This window comes from Staurois parvus, unplaced genomic scaffold, assembly GCF_062004578.1.
Source record: "Staurois parvus isolate SC_StPar_1 unplaced genomic scaffold, SC_StPar_1.0 ptg000488l, whole genome shotgun sequence".
Taxonomy (NCBI): domain Eukaryota; kingdom Metazoa; phylum Chordata; class Amphibia; order Anura; family Ranidae; genus Staurois; species Staurois parvus.
The window spans coordinates 2,098,174-2,113,413 of record NW_028318284.1 but is presented as its reverse complement, the minus strand read 5'-3'; the positions used below and the strand labels follow the sequence as shown (position 1 = coordinate 2,113,413).

The window sequence follows — 15,240 nt, the reverse complement described above, 5'->3', positions numbered from 1 at the left end:
ATCCTGATGTCTTTCTATTGAACTGGAGAAAACTAAGATGTCATCCAGGTAAACGATTATGAATAGATCCATATAGTCCCCAAATATATAGTTTACAAGGTGTTGGAAGGTTGCTGGGGCATTACAGAGACCAAAAGGCATTACCAAGTATTCAAAATGCCCGAATCGGGTTCGAAAGGCCGTATTCCATTCATCACCTTCACGAACTCTCACTAGATTGTATGCACCCCTCAGATCCAGTTTTGAGAAGAAACATGCACTTCACAGCCTTTGGAATAACTCAGGAATTAGAGGAAGGGGATAACGATTCTTGACCGTGATCTTGTTTAGGTCATGGTAGTCCACACAAGGTCTAAGGGTGTCATCCTTCTCAACAAAGAAGATGCCAGCTCCTGCTGGTGATGTAGAAGGCCAAATAAACCCTTTTTCCAGACTCTCATCAATATAACCCCTGAGGACCTCTAATTCTACATTGGATAGGGGGTAAATTCATCCGAAAGGAATTTCAGCGCCTAGCAGGAGCTCAATCGAACAGTCGTAGGAATGATGAGGAGGAAGAGTATTGGCACTCTTTTTATTGACTACGTCCAGATACTCATGGTACACCACAGGAACAAGTTTCATGGTCTCGGAATCAGAGTGAATACTGAGAAGAGGGGTTGCTGCCCTTATTTCTTTAGGGATACAGTGATTCAGACAGTATTCCGAAGGGAAGAGGATCTCTCCAGACAACCAATTGATGATTTGGTTGTGTGCTCTTAGCCAGGGCATGCCGAGAATAACTGGAAATATCGGGGAGGTAATGATATCCAGACAGAAATTCCTGGTGTCCTGAGGTAGAGTAGCATAACATTGGCATGAATTCTTGTACTGTACCGCGCTCCAATATTATCAACCTTTGTGATTGACCTTTTTTGATTGTGTGAATTTCTTAATATACCACCTATATTCCAATCATTACTTACTTCCATGGTGCTTAAATATACAATTAACATAAATTCATTTATAAATGTGAATTAAAAAATTATATGTGATTATAACAAATATTAATAAAAAATTAATGAAAAATTGGAATGTCAATTCACATTGTGTAAATGTAAATAGAGCTTTGCATACAATGTATCCAGATCGTGCTTCAGACAGCCTGGCTGGTGTGTTTGCTTTCAGTAAATATACTCGCCCTTCCTCTGTGGATGCGTGATAACGTCACCGCCCCTCCCCTACGCGTTACGCTACAGGGACTCGTAGCTTCCTCTGGGAAATCCACATCCCCCAGAGGAAGCTACGAGTCCCTGTAGCGTAACGCGTAGGGGAGGGGCGGTGACGTTATCACGCATCCACAGAGGAACAGCGAGTATATTTACTGAAAGCAAACACACCAGCCAGGCTGTCTGAAGCACGATCTGGATACATTGTATGCAAAGCTCTATTTACATTTACACAATGTGAGTGGGAGATCAAAGAGCAATAAATCACTTCTATCCCGGATAAGACACTATGTTTCTTTTCCCTTCTCTGCATGTTCCGTATATGGAGGAATAAACAAAGCAGCCAGTGAAGAAAGCACAATTGAGAAGGCTGAGCTGAGGAGAGAGGAGAGGAGACAGGAGGGAGAGGTTCAAGCTGCGAACACAGACTCATCACATTAACTAAATTGAATAACAACACCATCTCAAATTCAAAGAAAATAATTGACATTCCCATTTTTTATTAATGTTTTTATTAATTTTTTTCACATAGAATTGACATTCCAATTTTTCATTAATTTTTTATTAATATTTGTTATCACATATTTTTTAATTCACATTTATAAATGAATTTATGTTAATTGTATATTTAAGCACCATAGAAGTAAGTAATGATTGGATTATAGGTGGTATATTAAGAAATTCACACAATCAAAAAAGGTCAATCACAAAGGTTGATAATATTGGAGCGCGGTACAGTACAAGAATTCATAGTTTATATTTATACACCTAGAGAGGGTGTAATTAGTGCCTAGCGATCTAATATTTAATAAATATTCACTTAAGCACACAATTAACACTAATAATAGAGTAAGTTAACTCCTGGTGGCTCACAAAAAACTATTCTATTAAAATAACATTGGCATGGTTTCTTGTATCACAGGGCCAGAACTGATACCGGACCTATCTGCAAGATGAACTGCAAGTTTTTGTGCCTTGGTACGGTGCGGAATCTTATTCTGGGTAGCAAAGTTAGCATCCATAAAACAACTACAAGCACCCAAGTCTATAATGGCCGGGACCGCGATTGTCCTTTCGGCCAGTTGTAGTTGAAGATGGAAGGAGATGCGTTCGGCTTGTTCCTTTGGGGTGCATCATATAGAACCAGTTGGGAGAGGGCTTATGGAGGTTTTATTGGGCATGTCACCACATAATGACCTGCATCACCACAGTAGAGGCAGAGGTTGAACTTCTGTCGTCGAATGCGTTCTGCCGCGGACAAGTGTGGTCTCCAAAAGCTCCTCCTAGATGGATTAGTGGGCGATTCTGATGGAACAGCATTCGCAGAGGGCACGGAGGTCCCTATTTCTGAACATATCAGAATCTCCCCGTTAGTCTTCTCATCCTGTCTTTCCCGAATCCGACGGTCAATGTAGATCGTCAGATCTATCAGGTTCTCCAACCTGGTTGGTACCCCCACTCGGGCAAGCTCATCCTTCAGGGTGTCAGAAAGACCAAGACGGAACTAGTAGCGGAGAGCAGACTCGTTCCACTGAGTATCAGAACTCCAGATGCGGAAATCAGTAACATTCTTCCACAGGCCTTTGGCCTTGCTGTAGCTTACTAAGCATAGATACAGCGGTTTGTCGCAGGAAAGGATCAGCATAGATTTGTGCCATTGCTGTGAAAAAAAGAGTCCACTGAAGTTAGAGCCGGATCATGTTGCTCACGAAGGTGGTATGCCCAGGATTGTGGTTCATCCTAAGAAGTGTGATGATAAATCCCACTTTGGTGCTTGGTGATGTAAAGGTCCTTAGAAGCAGCGAAAAATATAGCTCGCAGGAGTTACGAAAAGTTCTGAACTTCCTGCGGTCTCCTGTAAAAAACTCAGGCGTAGGCACCCGGGGTTCCAAAGATCACACTGGTCTCTGTTTGAGTGGTTGCATCTAAGGCTGCAGTGAGATCCGTGTCTGTGGGGTCATTAGACTCGGTTAGCAGTTGACTCTCCAGATGCTCAAAGTTTCTCTGCAAATCTTGCACCAAGTTAAACAAGGCAGATACTGATTGGCAAATGTCCCCCAATGGAGAGGCCTCCCTTTCAGACTCCATCATTTGCTGACTGGTACTGTCACGTACCTGATGGGAGACTGAAATGACGAGGTCGGCCTTACTTGTGTCACTAGCCCTGACCCCGCTGGAGTTGGAACAGAGGGACTCTAGGACCCAGGGGGACAAGAGCGCCAGTAGTTGTTGATTGCAGCTCTTGCAGATGAAGACCTTGGAAGGCTGATGATCCTCTGATTTTGGCACAGTAGTAGTAGGCAGAGCAGGTTTTGCAGATTGCCAGACGTGCACCAGAGCAAGGCAGGTAGTGAGGACGAGAGACAGGAGCAATGTCATGGAATAGCCAGGGTCATCAACAGTCGGGCAGCACGGTACAGAATCAGAAGGAAATGCCAAGGCCAGGAGCAGAGCCGAAGTCAGGAACCAGTATCAGGAGAGCAATCAGAGTCAGGTGAGGAACAAGCCAGGTCAGCAACAAAGGAATCACACAGGAACAAGCAGGACACGGGGGAGCTGAAAACCAGTCAGCACTGAACATGAGCAGAGGCACTCCTTAAATAGGCCGTCTGGCGCCAATCTTCGCCGTGCGCGATCGCGCATAACCGGCAGTTCTTCTACGGGAATTCCTATGCGCATTTCCGATCGCGATTCTTCTTGCCAGAAATCCCTTACACTGGGAAGCTGGGGAGGTTGACTACGATGGAGCATCCATGAAGATAGTGTCAGAGCTTTCCAGGGCACCCTGCAATGACAGGTGCTGCTCCATCCTCTGCTTGCCAATCTCTGACAGCTGGGATGCACATACCCGCTGGGGATTCCCCTAGTCTCTTACAGTGCGGAAAGACACTTCATCCCCTGCCATCCTGATGACCTTCCAGACCTGTTTGCTTTTTGGAGACAGACACCATCTCGGTCCCAAATTGGCTGCAGCTGCAACTTTCCAGAAGAGCCAGCTGTGCTTCTGCACAGGCATAGTACAGATCCCACAATCCTCAATTACCTTCCAACCGTAAGTTGTGATCTTTAGAGCAGTCTGCTATGTTCCAGAGATTTCCCATATCTGCTGCACCATGCTGCTGTAAAAGCTTGTGTGTCGGCTATGCTGGACAGACCTTTCTTTTGTGTGTGTGTTTTGTCATTTACCCACTATTAGGACTTCCATCTGAAGGACTTTGCACCTTAATTTTTGTCTGGATCACAACTGCTAATCTTTATACTAACGTTGGCTTACCTGACTGCCCATTCTGTTATTCGTTGGTGTCCCAGAGACCTTCACCAGAGCCTGGAGGGTTTTGTTCCTCAATTTTTCATTACATTACAGCCATTGACTGTTTGTTTTTAGGACATTCCTTTTAATTTTTTCCTGTTATATGTCATATTGCTCCACACTGCAGATGACAAATGGTACCTTATGAGACACTGAGCTTAGAGTTTTGGTTTGCATTTTTTAATGTACCTTGATTTGCACTTTTGTTTCTCCTTGGTACTGGTTTTTGTATTTTCTGTATTTTACATATGCGGGACAGGCATCACGTGCTTCCTCCTGCATGGCCTCCTGGGCCACGTGTCCAGGCTGGCGAGTACAATTGCTCATAGCCACACAGTGGTTGATGGAACGCTTATTCTTGATGCCAGACAGAACCTCTGACTGCCATACGCTGAACCTCTTTCTCCTTCTCCTTGCTGTCCGCCTGCGTTTCAGGTAGCCTCAGCTGTCCGATGATTGGGGGGGCGGTGGGGGAGGTCAAAGATGGTGGAGGTGGCATTGTTTTACACCTGATCCTGGGCCGTGGACTCTGCTGGACACGCTACAGGAAAGGGGAGGGCGCCAGGCGAGATGCTGGTGCTGGGGCATTGTCCTCCCTCTGACTGTATTCTGACATGTAGGATCTTCTTCGGGGGGTTCTGCCCTGATGTGGGCAGTGTCCATTTTGTCATGTTGCATAGACATGACACCACCCACGGCAGGCCAGCTATGCGGGTGCTATGCCTCTGTCTTCGGGCTTGATGCTCCATACCTTATGATGGCACCCATATATGGGCTCACTTCAAGCTGTTTGCAATTATACACTGTTTTTGTTCTTTGAAAAAAAATTTTTTTTAAATGTATATGGATCCTAGGCGCTTCCTCTTTATTCCCTTCCCTTTTTTCCTTTATTCCAGCTTTCTTTTCTACTCCTCCCCCACCCCCCCTTTTGTTTTTGTGCTGGCGTGTGTGAAGGGCACAGTGTGCATTACCTCTCTTAACTTAAGGGGATAAATTTCCCTGAGAAATGGAGGCTGCTCCTACATGATCTGAAATGCTCTTGCTCTGATATATCTTTTCTGCAAGAAACTCATTTCAAGACGAGAAGACTTCCATTCTTTCAGAACAGGTTTTATCCTTATTTCTATCATGCTTCCAACCAGGAAGCTAAATCCAAGGATGTTTCCATATTGATCTCTAGTCACATACCTTGGTCACTGACGGACATACAGTGGGGATCGAAAGTTTGGGCACCCCAGCTAAAAAATTGTATTAATGTGCATAAAGAAGCCAAGGAAAGATGGAAAAAATCTCCAAAAGGCATCAAATTACAGATTAGACATTCTTATAATATGTCAACAAAAGTTAGATTTTATTTCCATCATTTACACTTTCAAAATAACAGAAAAAAAAAAAATGGCGTCTGCAAAAGTTTGGGCACCCTGCAGAATTTATAGCATGCACTGCCCCCTTTGCCAAGCTGAGACCTGCCAGTGTCATGGATTGTTCTCAATCATCGTCTGGGAAGACCAGGTGATGTCAATCTCAAAGGTTTTAAATGCCCAGACTCATCTGACCTTGCCCCAACAATCAGCACCATGGGTTCTTCTAAGCAGTTGTCTAGAAAACTGAAACTGAAAATAGTTGATGCTCACAAAGCTGGAGAAGGCTATAAGAAGATAGCAAAGCGTTTTCAGATGTCAATATCCTCTGTTCGGAATGTAATTAAGAAATGGCAGTCATCAGGAACAGTGGAAGTTAAAGCAAGATCTGGAAGACCAAGAAAAATATCAGACAGAACAGCTCGCAGGATTGTGAGAAAAACAATTCAAAACCCACGTTTGACTGCACGATCCCTCCAGAAAGATCTGGCAGACGCTGGAGTTGTGGTACACTATTCCAATATAAAGAGATACTTGTACAGATATGGTCTTCATGGAAGAGTCATCAGAAGAAAACCTCTTCTACGTCCTCACCACAAAAATCATCGTTTGAACTTTGCAAATGAACATATAGACAAGCTTTATGCATTTTGGAAACAAGTTCTGTGGACCGATGAGGTTAAAATTGAACTTTTTGGCCGGAATGAGCAAAGGTACGTTTGGAGAAGAAGGGGCACAGAATTTAATGAAAAGAACCTCTGTCTAACTGTTAAGCATGGGGTTGGATCAATCATGCTTTGGGGTTGTGTTGCAGCCAGTGGCACAGGGAACATGTCACGAGTAGAAGGAAAAATGGATTCAATAAAATTTCAGCAAATTTTGGATGGTAACTTGATGCCGTCTGTGAAAAAGCTGAAGTTAAAGATAGGATGGCTTCTACAAATGGATAATGATCCTAAACACACCTCGAAATCCACGGGGGATTACATCAAGAGGCGTAAACTGAAGGTTTTGCCATGGCCTTCACAATCTCCTGACCTCAACATAATTGAAAATCTATGGATAGACCTTAAAAGAGCAGTGCGTGACAGACAGCCCAGAAATCTCAAAGGACTGGAAGACTTTTGTAAGGAAGAATGGGCAAAGATACCTCAAACAAGAATTGAAAGACTCTTGGCTGGCTACAAAAAGCGTTTACAAGCTGTGATACTTGCCAAAGGGGGCAGTACAAGATATTAACTCTGCAGGGTGCCCAAACTTTTGCAGACGCCATTTTTTTGTTTTCTGTTATTTTGAAAGTGTAAATGATGGAAATAAAATCTAACTTTTGTTGACATATTATAAGAATGTCTAATCTGTAATTTGATGCCTTTTGGAGATTTTTCCATCTTTCCTTGGCTTCTTTATGCACATTAATACAAATTTTTAGCTGGGGTGCCCAAACTTTCGATCCCCACTGTATGTTGGTGGCATATATTCTTTTTTTCAAGACTTTTTGGCGGTGTTAAGGTGACGTTGGCTACCATCTACAGTATGCCCCCAGCTTCCATCAAGATTCCTTTCTCTGTAGCATTCTGAGGACTCTCATGGAGTTTGCAGAATGCAAATTGCTACTGGGTGGAGACTTTATTGTCCCTCTGGAATTGTTTTGATACCTTTTACAAGCAACTCCTCCATTCTTCTCAGCACCAGGAATGTATCCTGCAATCTGTTACATAGATTCCAGCTAATGAATACATTAGTAACTGCTGCATCCCCAGTGAGAGGGATTATACCTTTTTTCTCTTCACCTCATCATTCCTATTCACGTATACAGTCAGGTCCACACATATTGGGACATCAACACAATTCTAACATTTTTGGCTCTATACACCACCACAATGGATTTGAAATGAAACAAACAAGATGTGCTTAAACTGCAGACTGTCAGCTTTAATTTGAGGGTATTTACATCCAAATCAGGTGAACGGTGTAGGAATTACAACAGTTTGTATATGTGCCTCCCACTTGTTAAGGGACCAAAAGTAATGGGACAGAATAATAATCATAAATCAAACTTTCACTTTTTAATACTTGGTTGCAAATCCTTTGCAGTCAATTACAGCCTGAAGTCTGGAGCGCATAGACATCACCAGACGCTGCGTTTCATCCCTGGCCCTCTGCCAGGCCTCTACTGCAACTGTCTTCAGTTCCTGCTTGTTCTTGGGGCATTTTCCCTTCAGTTTTGTCTTCAGCAAGTGAAATGCATGCTCAATCGGATTCAGGTCAGGTGATTGACTTGGCCATTGTATAACATTCCACTTCTTTCCCTTAAAAAAACTCTTTGGTTGCTTTTGCAGTATGCTTTGGGTCATTGTTCATCTGCACTGTGAAGTGGCGTCCAATGAGTTCTGAAGCATTTGGCTGAATATGAACAGATAATATTGCCCGAAACACTTCAGAATTCATCCTGCTGCTTTTGTCAGCAGTCACATAATCAATAAATACAAGAGAACCAGTTCCATTGGCAGCCATACATGCCCACGCCATGACACTACCACCACCATGCTTCACTGATGAGCTGGTATGCTTAGGATCATGAGCAGTTCCTTTCCTTCTCCATACTCTTCTCTTCCCATCACTCTGGTACAAGTTGATCTTGGTCTCATCTGTCCATAGGATGTTGTTCCAGAACTGTGAAGGCTTTTTTAGATGTCGTTTGGCAAACTCTAATCTGGCCTTCCTGTTTGAGGCTCACCAATGATTTACATCTTGTGGTGAACCCTCTGTATTCACTTTGGTGAAGTCTTCTCTTGATTGTTGACTTTGATACACATACACCTACCTCCTGGAGAGTGTTCTTGATCTGGCCAACTGTTGTGAAGGGTGTTTTCTTCACCAGGGAAAGAATTCTTCGGTCATCCACCACAGTTGTTTTCCGAGGTCTTCCGGGTCTTTTGGTGTTGCTGAGCTCACCGGTGCGTTCCTTCTTTTTAAGAATGTTCCAAACAGTTGTTTTGGCCAGGCCTAATGTTTTTGCTATCTCTCAGATGGGTTTGTTTTGTTTTTTCAGCCTAATGATGGCTTGCTTCACTGATAGTGACAGCTCTTTGGATCTCATCTTGAGAGTTGACAGCAACAGATTCCAAATGCAAAATGCACACTTGAAATGAACTCTGGACCTTTTATCTGCTCATTGTAATTGGGAAAATGAGGGAATAACACACACCTGGCCATGGAACAGCTGAGAAGCCAGTTGTCCCATTAATTTTGGTCCCTTAACAAGGTGGAGGCGCATATGCAAACTGTTGTAATTCCTACACCGTTCACCTGATGTGGATGTAAATACCCTCAAATTAAAGCTGACAGTCTGCAGTTAAAGCACATCTTGTTCGTTTCATTTCAAATCCATTGTGGTGGTGTATAGAGCCAAAAATGTTAGAATTGTGTCGATGTCCCAGAATTTATTGACCTGACTGTAGATCTTTTCTTGGTCCCCCATCAACACCTCTCTGCCATTTGTTTAAGGTAATATCCAATCACGCCCCCATCGTATTACTCTTTTTGTAAGAACTCTCATTTTTCCCTGGAATGGTGATGGCACCTGAATGAAAGCTTGCTGCAAAACCCAGCATTACAAACTTGTCAAAAACTCTACTATGAATCTGGCGATAAATGCAGCCAGTTATTGACCAAGGCCCTGCGTGACCAACATGTTGCGTCTTATATTCTTATATGCGTCTTATATGTCTCTGGATCAGACAGACAAAAGATTTCTCTGCCTAAGGATATAGCTCAAGCATGGGACAGTCCTCTTCCTTTCCCCCAGCAGCTCTCCTAGCTTTCATCGTAGTTATTTCTAAAGTACCCTTTTGCGACAGTTATCAGCCAATTTCATTACTCAGTGTTGATCTCAAACTCTTTACTAAGCTCCTGGCCTCATGCCTTCAAATTCATCTTCCTCAATAGGTTCATCTGGACCAAAAGGGATCCAATCCATCCATAATACCAATAAAATTCCCAACTTGTGACGGACTGAAAAAGAATTTGTTCTTATTTTTTTTTAATACAGACTGAAGGACCTCCTTAAGTTTAAAGTCAAACACTACAAATACTGTAGTTGCTGACGTTTAATAAAAAGACACTTTCCTGTCCAGGGATCCAGTGCTGTCCTTAACTGGGCTGGTTTTTTTTGCCAGTCTTCAGGTCCCTGGTGCCACCATGTTTACTGTGGAAAGCTGGCTGTGACTCCTTGTGATTTGTGCTGCATTTTGTTAATTAACCCGCAGCCTCTTGGGAACTGCGACGTGTCCCAGGTTGCAGGGCAAGTGAACTTTGTAGGCGATTCCAGCGAAAGAGGGAGCTGGTACCTGCTCAAAAAAAAAAAATCTTAAAGGGGGAAGACGAGATAAAGCAGAACTTCCATTTTTATGTGAAGTTCCGCTTTAACCAGAAGTGGAGGAATTATGTGTAATGGACTTGTATGATGGAAAGTGACATCTAGCGTCTGGTGAGAGTCCATCCATAATTGTTTGTGCATGGTGGTGAAGAGGGATGGGAAGAGTATAACTTCATCTTGTTGTGGACAATTTTTGACACTAAAAAGATTGTGAAGAGTGTACTGCTCACAGTTGAGTTGCACAGATTTTTTATTTACGGTTTTGCACAATTTAAATTATTTTCACAGGGTTTTTATATTTTATTGAGGATTTGTTAAGCGCTGTTTTTTGTATAATAGGGAAAGGAAGGAACACCCCAGCAGACACCCTACTTGGGACTTTTTCAGGTGCAGATGAGACACGAAGCCAGGAAAAGAGAGCAATTTCTCTCAGCATGCAGCTAAAGAAACTATAAGACCTGAGTTTGCTGGCAGCATTTCTTTGTAAAATGACCCCTTCAGCTAGCAATAAAGAGGCATCAGTCTCCAGGAAAAATGCATAAGCAGTGTTTGGAAGGATCAGGACAGGAGGATACTTTTAAAATGTGTCTGGGGCATTGCAGAATCCAATTTGTATGTCACTGCTGTCATGGCAATCCTGAGCATTGAAAGCCTTCTTCCTCTATGCAGATGAGCCTTGCGCAAGTTTAATTTAATGGAGGTTGACGCTCCTTGCAGGGGCAGTAGTCAATACAGGGGTGAATATAAACCCTGCGCCTGCAGGAGACATTAACCTAGAAATAAACCCCCTTTCCAGATTCTCACAATTGTGCTCAGACATGTCTTACATTTCCAACAGAGGAGGTTGTGACGGAACGCCTGTCACCCCATTTGGGTGATTCCATCAGAGAACTGCTTCCTTACCACTGGGACATAGAGCACAGGTATTTTAGCTGGGCATTGCACCCAAGACTAGACGAAATTAGCTTGATGCAGACTGAAACCAGGGTGGATTTGATTTAAATCATAATTTTTAAAGAGCAACTGTCATCTCTGTACGCTCTTCCTCTGACCCGCTGTTGACTCTCCAACAGTTCCATTTACTTTAATAGGACAGCTGGTGATGTGGCAGTGACACAACAAGGTGAGGAAAGTGGCGGCAGCAGGTGAGTGGATGCCCGCTAACAGGCCCTGCCATGATGAAATTAAAATGACAGGTGCTCTTTAAATGTAAGATATCCTACTCATTCTTGCTGGTAGTTAGAATCTTTAAAATTTGCAAATCAAATAAAGGTTTCCTTTTAAGAATAATAAGCTGTCAGGTTAGTAAAACAGCGATATCAGAATTGATTTTAGGTTAATAGGTTAATCACACATAGTTGTAGAACTACCCAAATTCTTTTATTTCATGTTTTTTCTTATGGTTATTGTGAAATTGTGTGAATGCATCAATGCAGTGCATGTTATCCAAGCTTTCAGAGCTTGGATTCATTGAATGAGTTTACCAAAAATGTAAATATTGCAGAATATACAGCCTCATGCTACATAACTTAGCTCCATTTCATGCTGAATAAACTAAATTATTAATGTATCTTAAAAAGAAAAAAAAATCTTTAGATAGATTTTTACTTCAAAAGCATTGTATTAAAATAAATTTGATAAAAATAAAAAAAATCTGATTTAAATTTTAGCAAATCCGATTTTTTGTTTGTTTTTATTTTTGTTTGGTTTTTTTTTAGTCGATTTTTAGCCACCCTGACTGGAACTACTTCATTGAACAGAAGCACAGGTTTTGATATACTTCAGAAATAAGGGCAATTCCCACATGAACAATAAAACAAATATTACACTTTTGGATAAAAATTCCACACTGATTAGGATAATGTGATCAAGCTTTTACCTAAACTAAGTCTCAGCTCACTTTTTACTAAAAAACATTGGTACACTCACAACTATTGTGGAGTCAAGGCATCTGTGGTAGTTTTGGAACAGATAGGGTAGAGTGGGGAATCTTGCAGATATAACATTGATGATCAGTGCCAATCCCTTCACTGTGACAGTGTGAGTAAAGTGCAGCCGATAACTGGCAACTCTGTGTACTCCGTGATCTGCTGTATCATTGGACACAGCTGATCACGTGGTAAAAGGCCATCGTGATTGGCCTTTTACTGTATCGCGTGATCAGCTGTGTCCATAGGACACAGCGATCACCGGCGGCGTGTTTTGGAAGGACGTCCATGCACGCCCTCCCAGAACTAGACAACCGCGCTGCAGCCATCTTTCAGCTATAGTGCGGTTGGGAAGTGGTTAATCTCTGGCTGTTCACTTCTGGCATCCCACAGTGAAACAGAGTACATCTGCATTGTGGGGATTTATTGAATTGTGGAATGCAAATACAGTAAGTCCCCTACTTAAGAATGAGTCCTACATGTTTGTAAGTCCAACAAAGAGCAGCACTTGCAGGCAGTGGTTGTGAGCGCTGATCAGTGTGTTCTGGCAGGGGGAGCCGCCCTGTCAGAACGCAACGACACAGTGAGGAAGACAGCAACAATACTTGTGTTAGTACAGCGACCTGTTAAGTTTTTTTTCATTGAGCCTGCTGGGTTTGTACCAGGCTTTACAAGTTTGGACATGTTCACATCTTTGAAAGTTCGCAAGTTGAATGTTCATATGTAGGGGACTAACTGTATAATGGTACATGTGGTTAAAATGTAAATTGATATTGATTTTTTAAAACCTAAAAAAAGTTTTTATAAAATGACCACTATTACGTGAATGTAATAATCCAACTATAAGATTTTCTGCTTTAGTTTACAGATTTCTGTATCAGATGCTGGAAATTCAGGTACAGCACAGACTGTCGTAAAATCACGAAGAGCAAGTATTGCTTCATTGGGGAAGCCTTCAGTTCTTAACGAAGATGACTTTGATGAACTAATCTGGGATATCTCAGATGGTAAATTAGATGATGAAATTGATCTGGATCCCAGCAAAGATGAGGATGATCTTCTCATGGAACTGTCTGAAATGATAGATAGCTGATCTTTCTGTTAAGAAATTAAAGAAAATCTGCAAAGACTGTTAATGACTACTTTGAATGGGTCACTGAATCCTCCTTCATTCTGATTCAACAAGGTCTGAAATTAAACCAGCACCATTATTTTTGAAGACCTGATATTTTATTTGATAGGATTAAAAAACTAAGATGATCAATCTATATTCTGCTAAAATGAACACATGCTGATTCACAATAATCAGCATTATTACAAAAAAGAAATTGGTGTACTAGTTAAATTGATAACATTTATTTTGTTTTGTGTTTCTGTTTATAAACTTTTGCATTTCATTTATTCACATTTTTACCAAGGTTAATAATTAACTTTTAATTTGAACTGCTTTTATATTTTTCAAAATGCTGACAACTTATTTTTTGGCAGGAGCTGGCATCCAGTAAATGCAATCTGTGACTAAATTTAGAGATTTAAAAACCCTACCTAAATTTAGTATTTATTTAAATACACATTTCTATTTATGATATTGATGACTGGATCATGGGTCAATACATTTATTAAGTCAAATCAGTTTTCAGTTGCCATACACAACCCATACCCATTGTACCAATACCATTGTATCATTGTACCACCCATACCCATTTACTATCCCATGTTTTATTTTGAGTCTAGGCAAAAAAGCCATTTTTATTTAGGAATGTGACTTTTATATTATGAAAAGTTCAGAAAGTTTAGTAATATGGCAAAATGTTAAATGTGTGTAACAGAAATTAAATAACTTCTTACACATTATTGTGTGTTTTTTTTTTTTTTATAGAATTGAAAAAAATATTCTTTAATCCATCAAAGTATGTTGTAAAACTACTAATTATTTCAGAAGTTTAGATTTAACTTTCCCTTTCATGGTTCAGCTAATTCAGCATAACATACAGTTTTGTACAGTTTTACATGGAAAGTCTGTGAAAGATGTTAATTCCATTCCATTACCAATAAATAATGGTTAAATATAGTTTATTATGTTAAGTTTCTTGTATATTTTTTGTGTTGTAGTTAGATCACAAATTCTCCAATTCTAAACCAGGAAAATATTCTCAGTTTAGATTAACTTTCAATTTGTGTCATTATGTCAATAAACACAAAAAAAATAGCTATTGGCAACAGACCACCATGTCATCTTATTAACAAGTAGACCTTATAGGTCTGAATTCGGAGAGTAAAGGATAAAAAACATTGGTGTCAATAAACAAGTGCAGTTCTCAATGAGTTAAAGTCACACTATCCATCACAAGTGTACTCACATAGAGTAGTGTTACCCCTGCGCTTAATATGTATCTAAAAGATACTAAGCAGCTAACACCTCAGTCTATCACCTATAGGTGAAAAAAAAAATAAACAATAATATGGTGCAGCGCTAAATATGCATAAATAAATATTAAATGCGAATGAAGGGTGCCATCATGGTCATCAGATCAATGCTAACTTAATCTTGACAATGTGCTTTACATTGTTAAGGACCACACACAGCTGGAAAAGATTGAGAGAAGAAATTGACCCAGCGTGTCAGCCACATGAAAGTAAGTTGGCAATTTTGAGGGTACATACCTACCTATCCAGTGGATGGGGAATCTGAGTTGCTTTTTGATGCCATTTTGGATAAAGTCCCAGGAGAGCGGATAACAAGAAGTGTGCATTCAGGAAGGATCCAGGTGTGATCCGAAAGGCGCATTGGTCCTTTTGGGTCACCAGCTTGAGGTGAGAGGCCATTACAGCCAGTGAAGGATAATCTATCGATGTAGTGTGCACATACACTGCACTTGTTGCATGCCCTGGAGCAGTGAAGCACCTTAGTTGCATCTTTGCACCTTTATTGGACTTTTTTCATTTTCTCACCTATTGATCTATTGTGTTTTTTATTATATGTTTACGGTTTTGAGCACCTTGTCACTTTGTTGTATCGCATTTTCTGATTCACTGTATACACAGATAGGTGTAT

At 41.1% G+C, this 15,240-nt stretch overlaps 1 protein-coding gene across 7 annotated transcripts in view; it reads left to right on the top strand.

Annotated features, from left to right (window-relative positions):
• The window catches only part of LOC149452212 (zinc finger CCCH domain-containing protein 11A-like), a 334,496-nt gene extending 320,240 nt beyond the window's left edge, over positions 1-14,256 (top strand). For all 7 annotated transcript variants that reach the window (XM_089689656.1, XM_089689657.1, XM_089689655.1 and 4 more), the window contains one exon: positions 13,047-14,256. In XM_089689656.1, coding sequence (XP_089545782.1) covers positions 13,047-13,278 — 232 coding nt within the window. In that variant the 3' untranslated portion in view covers positions 13,279-14,256. The remainder of the gene's footprint in view (positions 1-13,046) is intronic.
• The last annotated feature ends 984 nt before the right edge of the window (positions 14,257-15,240 follow it).